General features: G+C 45.3%; 1 protein-coding gene across 1 annotated transcript in view; it reads right to left on the bottom strand.

Annotated features, from left to right (window-relative positions):
* MRTFB (myocardin related transcription factor B) overlaps positions 1–16,408 on the bottom strand; it is an 80,825-nt gene that overhangs the window by 41,101 nt on the left and 23,316 nt on the right. The window contains 5 exon segments of the mRNA XM_040441993.1: positions 53–222; positions 2,477–2,638; positions 6,557–6,632; positions 6,858–6,913; positions 9,404–9,469. Coding sequence (XP_040297927.1) covers positions 53–222; positions 2,477–2,638; positions 6,557–6,632; positions 6,858–6,913; positions 9,404–9,469 — 530 coding nt within the window.

The following is a 16,408-nucleotide window of genomic DNA, read 5'->3' as shown; positions in this document are numbered from 1 at the left end:
GAGATAATCTGCCAAAAGAAACCCAGTAATAGTCATTCTGCCTTGTTCTTACCTGAATATTAATGTTGGATGTAGGAGAAGCAGATTCGCTGAGCTTGATCTCTCCAGGAGAAGCTGCGGATCCCTGAGATTCTTGGCTTGCTGGCTGTTCCGGTGAAAAGGCATCACTGTCTTCATCAAATGAGAAAGCATCTGTGTTTTCAGGAAAATCTGGCTGGACAACTGCAAGGAGACAGAATATAATCACTTACCTATCTAGCGCTGAAAAAGACAGAATATGGTTACTTAAAGGGGTTATCCAAGACTATAAAATGCCGGGCCCCTCACAATAAATATTCTTACCCCGCTCCCTGCACCGCTCCTGGTCCCCGTACTGCCGCTTCTCCCCGACCCTAGCATCGTGGGTGACGCTTTAAGGTCTCTTTAGATGGAACTATTCAGCAGGAAATTTTGGGAAGGAAGCGTTCCTTCTTGGCAACTTGCTGCTCGTCAGTTAAGTAGACCTCTGCATTTACATGCAGAGATCTCCTCCACAGTATGGAGAGGAGCTATTGCTATTGCTTGTCCCCATACTGTTCACACAGCACTACGATCTGCTGCCGGCAAACAATGATTTAGGTGACCACATGTCTATTAGCAGGTGAACACGCGTTTCGCTCATTCATCGGGTAAATCGGCAGCACCTTTACACCGCCAGATAATTGCTAATGAGCGTTCCTATGAATCCCTGTTAGCGATTATCTGGCAGATTCTCGGTCTAAGTAAAGGGCCCTTAACCTATCCATAAAACCATTTTAATTGTAGTCTGAATACTGATATATAATAATCACACACTATCATTTATCATAAATGACACTTGCTGCCAGGTCAGAGTTGCAAGGGAGATGACTAAAGTATCTGTAACATTACATAAGGGCCCTTCAAAAGCTAGGTGCAGCCTTCTGCTCAAACTATGAAGTATTTCAATGATTGAACAATTTTAGAAGAAAAAAAAAGAAAAATGTCCGGCAAAAATGCTGATGTAATTGCCGACTACATGCAAAGGCTTTACTGGGATTATGCTACATTTCTGTGAAGCCTGCGATCAGCAGTAAGTTAAGGGGTCAAACCAAGGAGTATCATCCACATTCGGACTCTTCCCTTCATTTTAGCAGGCCTTCTGGCTTTTATCAGGTTACACTGCACGCCTAATGCCTCTCACTACTCGTTCTGTACAGACCTTCCTCTTCCCAGTTATGCCTTACGGCTTTTTCTAAAGCTCAGTGTTGCCTTAGGGGAACCATATGTACAGTGTGCAAAGCATGAATCTGACAACAGCTCTCAATGGGAGCTCTGAGACCCGAGCTGCAGCCGGAGGACCTGTCACTGCAGGGTATAGAGCAGGAGGAGCTGAGCAGACTGAGGTATAGTTTCATGGGGAAAACTTGTAATTTAAACATTTACATCTCTCCTCTTTCTGACTTCATTGTACATGGGGGAGGTGTTATTAGTGACGGATTTTATTTATATTTTTCCATGTCAATAACTATATTTAAACAAAAACAAAACAAAACATGAAATCCTGCAGTATTCACACTGGCCACAAAGCCAAATAGGTTGCACTTCTTGGTCTGTACAGATCACTTTACTGCAGTTATCTGCTTATCATTACAGGCATGCTTACAATGACATAAAACCGGTGTAGATAAAGGATCCACCATTTACAATCGACGATATCATAGCTTATCTACTCCATCCTGACCTCTGCACAGGACACACTCCGTAGTGCTTCCAGGTGGGTCCGATCCGTGCTTTCGTTCCGCATCTCCGTGATTGCGGACCCATTCAAGTGAATGCACACGGCCGGTGCCCATGTATTGCGGACCTGCCGTATGCGGGCCGCAATACGGCCACGGGGGGCACACGGTCGTGTGCGTGAGCCCTAAGGTTGCATTCACACCACCGTCCACAAATTGCAAATCCACAAAACACGGATACTGCCCGTGTGCGTTCCGCATTTCACGGACAGCACATGGCCGGCCCTATGATAGAAATGTCTATTCTTGTCCGCGATTGTGGACAAGAATTGGACAGGCTCTATCTTTTTTTGCGAGGCCCCGGAACAGAACTACGGATGCATCCATTGCGGCCCCATTGAAATTAATGGGTCCGCACCCGTTAGGCAAGATTGTGGCACAGAGGCAGACCGAGAAATATTGTCGTGTGAATGAACCCTTAGAGGTGGTTATAAACCATAGACAGCTGTCAGCTGAATGTTTGTTTCACCGTCTGCTATTTCTCGTGACCCCCTTACATACATGCATGCTAGGCTGAGTATGCATGTGTTCTCAACGGTAAGAGGGGAATAAGCCGCAGCCAGTAACAAAGGATCTGGTATGTTCAAACCCAACATGCACCATCCTTATGACCTTCAACATCTGCTGTTTGTAGAAAACCGGGACAGAACCTGGTCGGGCTTTATTTTGTTACTACGTGCCTATAATAGCTTCCTTAACACTGGAGTCCACGGGAAGGATGTTCTTTTCAACCAACTCCATTGGTCCAGGTCTTTGAGCAATCTTTTCATTGAGATCATCTGCCAGTCGTGCCCTCTTTAATTTCATTTGTGTCGCCTGCAGGGACGGCTCGGCATGTGTCTCTGCAAACAGAGAAGGGTACATATGGTTATCTCTGTCACCGGCATACATTTATCAGAAACATTCTGTGAAACCATTGTGTGATACACGGACAATTGTGCATTGTTCCTTCATAAATGATTAGCTGTAGAACAAGCAGACAGGTCCCCATTGTGTACACAACTTCCTCCTCTACAGATAATGCTCTTCACTCCATTCAGCTACGTTCTTATACACAGTAGGCCCTCAGTATAAAAGCTGCCCTGAGTAAAGCCACATGACAGATGAAGGCTCAGGTTTGTATGTTTTATCAGTGGGAGAAAGAAACAACCAGACACCTGAGCCGGACAGAACAAAAGGAATCCACCACGTCCCACCCTTCTCTTCCCCAACATCTGGTGTCTGGAGGCCACCATACCCAGTAAATAGTCAGCTGGTCCTGGTGGGTTTGGCGACTCATATCTAATGTGTATGGCTAGCCGAAAAGTGACCTCCCTGCCCTTGCTCAAAGCGGCAAATCAGCATCCAGATTTCACGTTTCTCTGGAGATTAAAAATCAAAGCTAAACTCTGATCGACTTCTAAGGACAACAAGAACGACTTTCCGCTGATCCAATTTTGGTACCTTAGGCTCAATAATAAAAAAAATGTATATAGCACCAACACATTCTGCTGCGCTTTACAATCAGGGGGTTCAAGGATAGAGTCATACATAACATAGCAGCAAACAGGTCAACAGTTAAAACAAGAGGAATGAGGGCCCTGCTCGCAAGAGCTTACAATCTAGGAGGAGATGGGGGTGACACAAAAGGTGACAATAGGTAAAAAGTGCTTTTTTGTACAATGGTCCGGTTATCTTAACACAATGGGGGAGCCGGTCACTAGCCAATATCTGTAGAGCCTCTAAGGCTACTTTCACACTGGCGGCAGAGTGATCCGGCAAGCAGTTCTGTCACCGGAACTGCCTGCCGCATCTGGCAATCTGCATGCAAACGGACAGCATTTGTAGACGGATCCGGATGCGCCTCAGTCTCACAAATGCATTGCAAGAACGGATCTGTCCCTCCGTTTGTCATACGCACAAACGGATCAGTTTCTAATTTTTGTAACATTTTTACCGGTCTGCGCGAAGGACGGGTCCGGCATTGTGGTATTTTTTTATGCCGGATCCGGCACTAATACATTTCAATGTAAGTTTCAGTTGCATTCCAGCAACTGATCCGGAATCTTGGACGGAGATAATACCGCAGCATGCTGCAGTATTTCCTCCGTCCAAAACGCCATTCAGTGACTGAACGGAAGACATCCTGATGCATCCTGAACGGATTGCTCTCCATTCAGAATGCATCAGGATAAAACTGATCAGTTCTTTTCCGGTATTGAGCCCCTAGGATGGAACTCTATGCCGGAAAAGAATAACGCTAGTGTCAAAGTACCCTAAGTGCATGGGACGTCGTGGTTACTGATGGATCAGGTTCAGAGGAATAATTCTGAAGGGGGCTCAATAAGTTCTGGAACATCATGGAGACCATCAGTAAGACACAAAAATGAGAAATAGGCAAGTAAAAGAAATGTGGTACTGGCCACACAGCTACCATAAGCTATGGTCAGGAGGTGACAATGTTTTTTTTTTTGCTTTTTGCAGGCGATAAAATAAAGTCTCCATTTGACACCTTGATTTCTAATGGTTGAGATTTCAGGGGGCAGGGGATGAATGTAACCAGGAGCATATGGTAACTGTTTGAGTGTATCATTAAAAGAATGCTTTCCAACGTATTCCAGATGGTGGGCTTCCACATTAGAGATGCTATGTTTGCACCATAGTATTATACCCATTATGGCATGTCATATGTGGTTATAAATCAGGGCCGGACAAATTGCAGAAGCCAATGTTCCCAGCTGGTGGGGGTCTACCTTGTTAGGTAATCTATTATTTTTATACTGTCTGGTCTGTATATAAAAAAAGTTTAAATTAAATCCGTCACCAGTGACCTCCCTATCCAGCTGTTTGCATAGACACATAGCTGTGGTTCACCGGATGAAAATGCTGCTCTTCTTTTGTTGATTTGAGGCTCCATTCCTGAGTTATGATCCTTCTTTTTTTTTTATATACAAAATAGGTCTTTGGTGCAATGAGGGTGTCACCATTGCTCTTGTTGCACCCAAGCTCTGCTCCTTTCTGTGGCTAGCCCCTCCTTGGCTGCTTTGTCGCTGCCTGGCCCTGTCAATCAAGGCAATGTAGGAGGAGCTGGCCACAGAAAGGAGCGGGGCTTGTGTGCCACAACAGCAATGGAGCTGCCTTCATTGCACCAAAAGCCTCATTTGCATACTAAGAAAAAGTATCATAACTCGGGAACGGATCCTCTGATCAGCAAATGAAAAACAGCATTTTAATCAGGAGAACCACAGCTAAGTGTCTATGAAAACCGCTGGATAAGGAGGTCGCTGGTGACAGACTCCCTTTAAACTGTTCTAAAGGACCCTAATATGCACCCCCATTTCTAAAGACAATATAAAGCCTGTAATCTATTTCACCTGAAGACTGACAAGGTAAGTAATGGGGGACTAAAAGTGGTGGAACGGTGTTGGAAGCATGCATGATCCAACAGGTTCTTTAAGTGCTCCATGAAGTCAGACTCCATTCAAGGACATTTTATGGTGTAACGTTTTTCTGGCCTGTGTCCATGCACTATAATGAGTACCTACCATCTACATGAAACAATGGCTGCATGGCGATTCGTTGGACTTCCCCAACAATGACTGTGCCTTATTTTCACACTAGTTATCGGACTGATCAGACCTGATGATACAGACTGCGGCTGGTAAGTCATTTCATCCGGCCGCCACATGGTAAATATGCCGTGAATCGGCCGGACCTCTAGCCTTATACAATGTGAGTATCTCATCTTATTACCCAATTATTCCTACTTCTTTTTTTTTTTTTACATAACTGGTTCCTCAGAGGAACCTATGACAATGCCAGTTTCCACCAACCATGCCACATGCTGACTGAACGTAGCAGGAACAATTTATAGGATTACGGGTGAAACCAGCCAACCGTGACTCATCGGCACACCAATGCTTCCCCCATCTGCATGGAACTTGTCCTAATCTCATTATTACTATACATAAGCCACAATGAAAAAACACCATCTGTACAAGTGACAACAGCGCACAATGGCAGGGAACACAGAGTCCTAAGCTTCGACATAAAAGAGAGACAAATAAGAACAAAGGGAACAGCAAAGTCCCTGGACCATGTCAAGAGTATAATTCATAACTAACTAGTATATAGTGGCTCAACACCCCCCCAAAAAAATGAATATCCCACTATGCCGAGTGGTGAAAATTTGTGCTCACAGAGCTAGAAAATTCTATATTTTACTAAGTGTATAATTTATCCATATTCTAAGGGCCATTTGCGCTTTCTCAGATCTGTAATGCACAAATGTTGCTGTACCTCGCACCCTGGAAGGTTCTCAGAAGGCCATTGATGTCTGACTGGATTGATGATTGTAAGCATCTTTTACACACCTGTCTGTCGCACATATTCTTTTACATCCGAAAAGGGGGCATGCCCTCACCGGCTACACCAATGCTGAAAATAGGGCCACAGGCCCATTTTTACTAATGTGTCTGCGCCCAAAATCTGTCTAAAAAGTGGAGCAATTTGGCACATCCGGATCAGTCTCACAAATGCTTTCAGTCAGCGGCAGATCGGCGGACCCGGCGGACAGTTCCGACGACGGAACTGCCCGCCGGATCACACTGCCGCAAGTGTGAAAGTAGCCTAAATCAGAAAAACTAAATCTTTATTTGCCCAATGCAGAAACGTTTGTCACCAAAGACTCTGTAAAACAAACTGTAGACAAGAGGTCCTCCTCAGGGAGACGGTGTTACCTCAATACGATGCAGACAATTACTACTGATTATCATTCTTACCTTCTAAAATGTGCATCCTCACAAGCTCGGACCGCTCTGGACGACTACGAATCTTGTGCTTCAGGAAGTTCTCAGTCTGGATATAAGGAAAGATGAGAAATTATACGCCAGGGACCATGTATAACCAGTTCTGCTCATGGGCTGCTCTAGACTATTACTAAAGCAAAAAAGCAACTTTGCTTAGAGATCCCATTTTGGCAGACCACTAGCATACTCTAAGATATTCTTAGCATGTCTTCAGCGTCACATTTTAAGCGAAGTGGGGAGTTTTTTTTCTCGTAAATCAAGTATGGACTCTTACCCTGGCACGCTCCAAGCTTTTGATCTGCTCGTGAAATGCGGCAGGGCTTTTTAACGCTGAAAATGAGAGAAGGCAATGTTAGGAGAAGAAAAAAAATAGAATAAAAAGATACACAAACATAAGGGACAAAACTCACAGAAAACGTTTATCGGGAAACAATCAATTTCATCTCCTAAATGGAGAACATGTCGGTTTCCCCATACAGCAGTAGGCTACAGTCACATATTTCGGCACTAGTTTCTGTGTATTTGCCGGGGACGTAGTGACGTCTCGTGTCACGCTCCATAATGCACTATAGGTGGCAAAAGAAGTATTGGGGGACACAATGGTCCAGATTTACTAATGTGACTTTGTCTACAATCTAAAAAGGGGTGCAAATTGGCACAATTCTGTAGCAACCAGGGTTTCTCCAAATGTATTTTTCCGGCAGGCATAAATGGGATGGGACTTCGCAGGAAGGGGGTACTGCCAAAGATGCAATGCATCACAATTCTGGTGTAAAAATCAGTCTTAAAGTAAGCCAACCAATAGTAGGTATAAGATCAGAGAAAAGTGTGTCCCTGCAGCACCTCTATCCTCCAGCCTGAGCCCTGTGATAGGTCTAGTGCACATCTATATCCGCCTGAGGACATTTACTAAGCACCTTAGCAACTATTATGGCATAACAAAGTCACACAATATGTGCGCCATAATTTGCAACTTTTTAGGCTTTGGCTTAGTGGGGGGTTAGTGCCGGGTTTACTATAACTTACTCCAGTAGCTGGGTGGTGTAGACTTCCGTTTCTGGTGCATGGCACGGCAGAGATGCACTTAATTGAATTCCAGTCTTGATAAATCCCTCCCCCCCCCCCCCATCCCGTCTAAGTTTATGCCATCTTCAGGACTAGTAAATCTGTCCCACTGTTTTCAGCCAAATGCACCGGGACAGGCACAAATAAAATGCAGTAAATTGTACATTTGGCCCCCACTATGGGTCTGATTGGCTGCTATGGGCAGCACAGCTTCCATCCAGGACAGCCTAGCTTTCTCATTCAGGCCACGTGCTCCGTTGGTCACATATGAGACGTCGAGTGATGCGGTCTACTCATAACAGTAGTCTAGACATCACAGAACGCCAAATCCTACAGGAACGTCCTGTTATGTTACCCACATTCACCGCTATAACGCGCTTCACATGGAGCCGTCCTTTGCCTGGTTTTAATCAGAAGCTCGACATTTCATAGGGTATTCCATTCATTTCCAGCACATACGTCGGGAAACACATAATCAACGTGGAGCCAAAACAGCTAGTAAAATAAAGCTTTCTACTTAGAGTCATTTACTTTCATTAAACCGATGCAAATATAGAGAAATTAACAAAAATACTCATTACAGTTACGGTAAAATAAACTTGAAGAAGAAAAAAGTCTGCAGGGGCCATGTCTGATTATGATACACGAGATCTTAAGACAAAATAGGCGACAGTGAGGGGCTTCAGACTTTCGTCCAGGATTAGAAAAACATGGCTGCTTTCTTCCAGAGACAGGGCCGCACATGCCCATGGATCGTGTCTGGGATTGCGGCTTCAGTGGGTTGAACTGCAATCCTACACACAATCCATGAACAGTTGTAGCGCCGTTTCTGGAAGAAAGCAGCCATGTTTTACTAATCCTTGACAATCCCTTTAAAAGAATTGTCAGGGATTATGGAAAAAAAGGTATGTTTCAGAAACAGTGCCACTCCTGTTCATGGGGAGTGCCTGGTATTGCAGCTCAGCCCAATAAAAGGGGTTGCCCCAAGATTAAAGGGGTTATCTGGGTAAAGATAATTATGATTTATCCTCAGGATAGGTCATCATTACCACATCAGCGGGGTCCTTGTGCCACCACCCCCGCCGATCAGCTGTTTCAGGGAGCCACCACACTCACCGGAGCTCTGGTGACCAATGCAGGCTCCTGGCAGCTTTCCAAGCACAGCGCCATACATCGTATAGTGGCTGTGCTTGGTATTGCAGCTCAGCCCCATTGACTTGAATGGGGCTAAGCTGCAACAAGGTCACGTGACTGATATACGGTGACATCACTTGGCCTAGGAAGAAACCACACAGAGAGCCAGCCTCTTCTAACAGCTGATCGGCAGGGGTCTGACCCCCCCCTCACCCATGGACAAGACTGGTGATTTTTCCAGTAAGAGTCTTTAAAAAAAATAAATGCGTCAGCATCTTAGTATGTGTTTTAATGGATTGAATTCCTTGTCACACTACTTCTAAAATCAATATAGGCCCTATAACACTGTATTTAAAGGAACAGAGCCCATAAACATCTCTTCTCCATGGTGAAATCGCTCTCCATAATGGCAGGTTGAGGAATAACTGTAGGTTTCTAGTGCTCCAGACCCTGCAATCATGTACAACCCATAGCAGGGATAACGCATTTCATATCTATATAGTTGATATTCTGTTGAAATAGAGACTTTTCGTGTCTAACTAGAAGGACCTTGCAGTTTCTCACCACTGCACCTTCAACGAGAGTGAAAATGGCTTTTGGGCGGATCAGTGGCTGACTTACGTGGCATGATGCCCTGGTCTACAAGTTGTTCTCTTGTTCGCCTTTGTTGCAGACGCAGCTGAAGCACTGTAAGACAGAGGAGGAGACGTGGTTACAGACAGTCTGACTCACACTTGCCGGTCATTATGTAACGGGTAACATCATGCTGGCTCTAAGGGTATGTTCACACAACAGATTTTGAAAACACGCTTAAAAAATTAATGTGGAATTCGCTCTCATTTTCTGCATGGAATTAATGTCCTAAAGCACCCAAAACAGACCCCCCCCCCCCCCCCCCCCCCCCACATCTTTGACAAGCTGAGCCACCATACCCTGGAGAGGTTGAAAACCACATTATGGCGCAAAACAGTTGTCCCCAACCTGGGGCTCTCTCTGCTGTGGTGGAACTACAACTCCTGACTGTCGCAGTACACTGGGAGTTGTAGCTTCATAACCCCTGCTGCCAGTAAAAGACTGAGACAGCGACATATCAAGATATGAATATAAGCAAAAGTTTGGAACTAATCATATATATATTTTTTTTTTATAAGAGAAATTACTTTGAAAACACATGCATGCTCGGCCGAACCCAGCAGCATGTGTATGGAGGAAGAATGATAGCTACTGAAGGTGAATGGGTACCATCTGGATAGGATATCCACATTTAATTGACCCTCCCCCCCACACACACTTATAGGGAGAAGGAATGTGGTGCACTCCTTTTCACTGTTTACACAGAACAGTGCCATCCATATAGGTGTGGCTGTGCCTGGTACTGCAGCTCAGTCGCATTCACTTGAAAGGGACCAGACTGCAGTACCAGGCCCAGCTGCCTGTACGACTGAGATGCTGTCGCACAATGGTCCTCTAATTCTGTTGATTGGCGGAGGTCCCAGAGTTTATCCAGTGTTAGGTGTACCGTGACCTCCAGGTACGTGTCCCCTTTATACCATCTGCTATGTATATGGGCATGTGTTCATAAAAAAGCCTAACAAGCGCCCGTATATCCTCAGTCCCAGAGTGGTCCAGTATGACAAACAGCATAGATTTTTTACATCAAATAGCCAGCGCCTGATAGTACATCCCATACTAGCATCAAATTGTGGCATTTAAAGGAAACCTGTCACCGGGATTTTGTGTATAGAGCTGAGGACATGAGCTGCTGGATGGCCGCTAGCACATCCGCAATACCCAGTCCCCATAGCTCTGTGTGCTTTTATTGTGTGACCAGAGAAGAGTCATATTTTCAAGCTCTGACTCATCTCAGGTTAATTTGCATATGGATCAAATCGTTCTTTTTACACAGTAAAAGCACACAGAGCTATGGGGATTGGGTATTGCGGATGTGCTAGCGGCCATCTAGCAACCCATGTCCTCAGCTCTATACACAAAATCCCGGTGACAGGTTCCCTTTAAAAACAATTTTTACAGTAAATCAATTCAAGCAATGCCAGAAATATCGTCATCACGTGTTCCTACCCCTCAGGGACCACCTGCCTAGAACCGCAGCTACTACGATCACTGGCGACTGAGGTAGCAGAGCAGCCTGCGACCAATCTGGAGCAAGCAGCTGAAGATAACACAGTGGGCGCAAATCTGGCATTCACAAAATGTGCACCGCATGCTGGGTTTAGAGACACTTGGACTGGTCCCCGAACAATGCCGTGCTGTTCTGAAGTCACCAGTGACATCACGGAGCTCGCCTTGCTCCTGCTGTGACAGTCTCATTGCTTTTGAATAATAATCCTGCTTGCTTCTGGAGAGATGGAAATCTGTATATGAAACAGCTTCCATTCCCCGGAGAGCTCTTATTCATCATATCAATGCATCGAGATCACACATAAAAGTCAATCATAAAGCCTCATTTCTAAAAACATCTGGGGCAACTAGAAAACTATGACTACATTGCCATCTACACCATGAAAAGCGAGACTAGGTGATGTTCTCTTAAAGCTTAATACTGTGGGAATTATATTGTTAAAGGGGATTTCCAAGGGTCCCGACACCCAAGACCCCCGCTGATCAGCTGTTTGAGAAGGCACCGGTGCTTGCAGTAATGCTGCGGCCTTCTCTCTGCTTGGTATCACAGCTCAGTCCCATTCATTTCAATGAGCCTGAGCTGCGACCGCGTGACCAATGAACGTGACGTCACACGGCTAAGAGAAGGTCGTGGTGCTACTGCGAGCCCCGATGCCTACTCAAACAGCTAATCAGTGGAGGTCCCAGATGTTGGACCCCCACCGATCAGATAACGATGACCTATCCAGAGATCATCAGTTCAAAAATCTCAGAAAACCACTCTAACCATATAATTCCCATCAGATTGGTGGTGGTCCTACTGCTGGGACCTCCACTGATCACAAGAACGGGCACCCTGTACCCCTCAGAGCCCGCAAAATGAACAAAGCGGTAGGTAAACTACCACTCCAGTCATTTACAAGGAAGTTCTGGAAATAGTTTAACACTGTTCTTGGCTGTCTCTGGAACTCCTGTAGATGTGGAGTGGCAGTGCTCGTGCTCTAGCGGTAGTACCCCTACCGATCTAATAGTTATCCCCCCAGCTGTGGAACAGGCATCCTCAAACTGCGGCCCTCCAGCTGTTGCAAAACTACAACTCCCAGCATGCCCGAACAGCCTACAGCAGGGCATTGTGGGAGTTGTAGTTTTACAACAGCTGGTGGGCCGCAGTTTGAGGATGCCTGCTTTGGAAGAACCAGAATACCCCTTTAAGACAGGTCGGTAATACAAAGATCTGATCTATGACCAGTAATCAGCTGATTGTACATATCTACCTCTTCTTTCACAGGGGATAACCTTTTCACAGAGCACAGGCTCAAGTAGTGGCATAGCCTTTACTGGTAAGTAAATAACTCGGACACATTTGCTGAATGGACATTTAGCCAATAGTTCTCACCCTTGGTAGCACGCATGCTCCTGTGATGGGGAAACGGGGGGGTAAGTGTCCGGCAAACACCTCTGGTGCTACTTATCTTCAGAGAAAGAAAGGATCAAACAGATGACAACATCACCTGGCAGATCCTTACGTTACCAAATGACGGACACTGGAGATCAGACCCTTAAGGACTTAGACTGACAATGGATCACGTCAGAGTCAGAAAGATCTGTTCACAAATATCTGTACAGAAATATCATACAATAAAATGAACCAGCTGGATGTACCAATGTCACATGTTCACTTCTATATCATAATGTGTTGCGGTAAATGTAGAATATACAGTTACCTGTGTCACCACCCCCCCCCCCCCACCCCCCCCCACTGTTGCTGGAATGAGGAATACAGTAACTAGATCACTACATCCTAAAATTTTCCTTGGCTTCTGATCCCCTTTCCCTTTGTAAAGTCTCAGAGATCCCCCTTGAGGAAGCTGGCCGCAGCAAAGAAGCCTTTGAGTGTTCTGAAAAGAGAAGGTGAGGCACAGACATGTGTGACTGGGAGCGAATACGAAAAACATTAGCGTGGCTGCCATGTCTCATGTTTTGTGCCATTATGTGGCGCAGATATTGGTAAATGGTAATTCTATGGTAATGGAATATAATAAAACTAGAATTACTAGCATAGTACTATGCCATTAGGGTTTCTGTTTCTGGAAACCAAGGACTTCAGATGGTAAACCCTGCACTGGCAGAGCTATGGACATGTGCAGAGAATGTAGATGTTGACCTACCTATCTTCAGGATAAGTCATCAGTATGTGATTGCCCCCTATGTATTTATAAAAGTACCAATGACTTCAAAAGAACTACTCGGAAGTATCTGCCAAAGATCTCCACCACAATAGTAAGCGGTGATAGCCAACGGAGCAAGAAATGACTATAATCATGGAGCGTATAGATACAGAAATGTACAATATAATTATGTCATTGCTCTTGGAACAAATTTAACATTTCATTCTTCAAGATGTCCATCAGTGTTTCTTTAGAAATGCTTAAGTTTTCCTAGGGAGTACACTTAAAGTGGTATTCCCATCTGAGAGAATGGGGGCATATCGCTAGGATATGTCCTCATTGTCTGATAGGTCCGGGTCCCACCGCTGGGACCTGCAGCTATATCAAGAACGGAGCGGGGAAAGTGGTGACAAGAGGACACAGGGTTTCCCAGGGTCCGGCCACCACCAAGCGCTTTCCCCATAGAAGTGAACAGGAGTGCACTGTGCATGCGCGGCCACCGCTCCCATTCACTTCTATTGGAAATAGCCGAGCCAGTGCTCAGCTATTTTTGGTGACCTCATAGAAATTAATGGAGGCCGGCTGCTCATGCGCAGTGCGCCCTCCACCACTTTCAGGGCTCCGTTCTCGCACCTATCAGACAATCCTAGCGATATGCCCCCATTGTTTGAGATGGGGAAACCCCTTTAAGTCCAGAAAGAGCCTACATACCATTCACCCTCCAAAGATGAAAAATACTGACTTGGTTAGACCTTCTTAAAAGGACTATGTCACCAGTTTTATGTCACCTTATCTGAAAGGCCCTGATTGAAATGCTGGGTCGTTTCCATTTTCTGACTTTTCTTGAAAATCCTTGGCGAAAATGGTTAAACCCTCCAGCAGAGGAAGGGGTCCCAATATTCACGAACTGCACTGCCACCGAATGAGGTGCTTGGCATCGCCTTTCTCCCCTTCAGAACATATACATGCCCTTATGAGTGGGCATCTGGATGGCGGTTTAGAAGAGATCGCTGTTGGCTGGCGTCTCATGGGTATGGCCAGCGGTACATGCCTCCTCTTGAGACGCTAGCGAACCAGGGCCCAAATGTGACTGCAACCTCAGCCCTGTTTTTGAACAATAACCGTTCTCGATAGACCTGACTTTTATTCGCGCTGTACTTTAGGTCTCGTGGCCTTTTATGCATTATCCTTTTCACAGTTTTGCATCAGCTCGTGGTGTTTTATCTTGGTTTTATCACTTCTTTAAATGAACTTGCTATATGGGCAGAAGGAGAAGTGAGGTGTAATCTTACATGGTTCCAGGTGCTTGCTTCGTATAGAGAAGTGTGCGGTTTGTGCAGTCAGCAAAGGGACAACTCCTAGAGATATGAAAACAATGTAAAAAGTGGGCCAGGAGAGAAAAATAAAATTCCCTGTTAAGTACAAGCAGATAAGGGATATCGGGCGTGAAACTACACAAACAGAGAGCCGTGCCTCCATAGTAACTACACTGCTCCGCACTTCACAGGATGCAAGTGTTGAGTTGTCACCAGCCAACAACCTGAAACGGCTAGAGCAGGAGAAAGGGCCCCGATTAACATCATGAACGGCATTTATTTAAAAGGGGTTGTCCACTTTGAACAATCTCTTTTTGATAGCTATGGTTTACATGTTGCAGATGAGTTGTGTTAAATAAAAAAAAAAGAAAGAAACAGCACTACAAAAACTGCACACAGTTTTACCATAAATTGCATTGGGTTTGTAAAGCGGTAAGTGCCCACACAGCTTTTACAGGTAAAAAGCAAAAAAGCATTTAACAGACGGTATTTCACCTGAGTACTGCAGCATGAAAGTGCTGCAACCGTAGCAAACACTGATGCAGTTTTTGTTGCTTTTTTATTGCAACTCACCTGCAATTTGTAAACCCAGCCTTAGGCCTCATATGCACAAGGCCGATCTGCCACATAATCCACTGTCACTAGATGTTGTCATCAGTCGTGGACAGGCGTCCGGCTCCCTCTTTATGGATGACCAGCGGTTTATGGATGACACTTGTGCAACCTTCCTTGATAGTCTCTATCCATTCATACACATTTCTTTGTGACAAAACTCTATCTCCATACTGTGCACAAAGGCCATGATAAATATCGCCATCAGGCACACCCTCAGACCACCAAAAAACTAATCACTGCACGCTGCTCTTCTTCCATGCAAATCAGCCATGGTTTCTCACACTGCAGTCACAAATGAACTGACGTAACACATTTAAGGCTACTATCAAACTCGCGTTTTGGGCAGATCTGTCATGGATCTGCAAAAACGGATCAGTTACAATAATACAACCGCATGCATCCGTCATGAACGGATCCGGTTATATTATGTCTTATATAGCCAAGACGGATCCGTCATGAACTCCATTGAAAGTCAATGAGAGACGGATATGTTTTCTATTGTGCCAGATTGTGTCAGAGAAAACGGATCCGTTCCCATTGACTTATATTGTGTGCCAGGACAGATCCGTTTGGCTCAGTTTCGTCAAGCAGACAACAAAACGCTGCAGGCAGCGTTTTGGTGTCGGCCTCCAAAGCGGAATGGAGACGGAACGGAGGCAAACTGAAGCATTCTGAGCGGATCTTTTTCATTTGGAATGCATTAGGGCAAAACTAATCCGTTTTGGACCGCTGGGGAGTGCCCATGACGGATCTCACAAACGGAAACCAAAACGCCAGTATGAAAGTAGCCTAAACCTGCACAACAGTGACTGGAGAGTGTATGCCGAAATATGATGCACTGGTCCGTTCTGAAAGTTGGAGAGGTTTACATGTGAGGACTAGAAGACATCAGAAGAGAGTCGGGGACCCATGGAGCCAGAACTGAGTGGCAGGGATCAGGACAGTGGGATTACGGTGCTATTTAAAAACAAGTCAGTCATGGAAACCCATTTAAAGATGTTTTCTTCATTGTGGAAGCCTACAATGGGGTCATGACATCACTTCCTGCCCTGTATTGGCCCACATTTCCACTCTCATCAGTGTCCAGATGCTGACGGTCTTGAACAGTGGTTTGTAGGATGAGAATATTGACTGGGATTGGGACAGGGGTGCCATAGGGACACTGAAGCATCGGCATCTGACGCTTCATACCCTGACAACAAAGGAATAGGTGACATGCTTCAAGTACTAATACACACTGAGTGTGGACAATCCAGTATCGGAGCAGAGATGTCACAGGCTGTATGCTACAATATCCTTACAATCACCCCTGTCCAGGGAGGGACAGATCCTTGCCGCAGGTAAAGGAATTGCTGTCTATGCCATTCCCTTCTGAAGAAAGCACTTCTGTAGCTGAACACATCTGGAGT

This window comes from Bufo bufo, chromosome 7 (assembly GCF_905171765.1).
Source record: "Bufo bufo chromosome 7, aBufBuf1.1, whole genome shotgun sequence".
Lineage (NCBI taxonomy): Eukaryota > Metazoa > Chordata > Amphibia > Anura > Bufonidae > Bufo > Bufo bufo.
The sequence above is the reverse complement of the archived record's forward strand: the minus strand, read 5'-3'. Positions and strand labels throughout refer to the sequence as shown.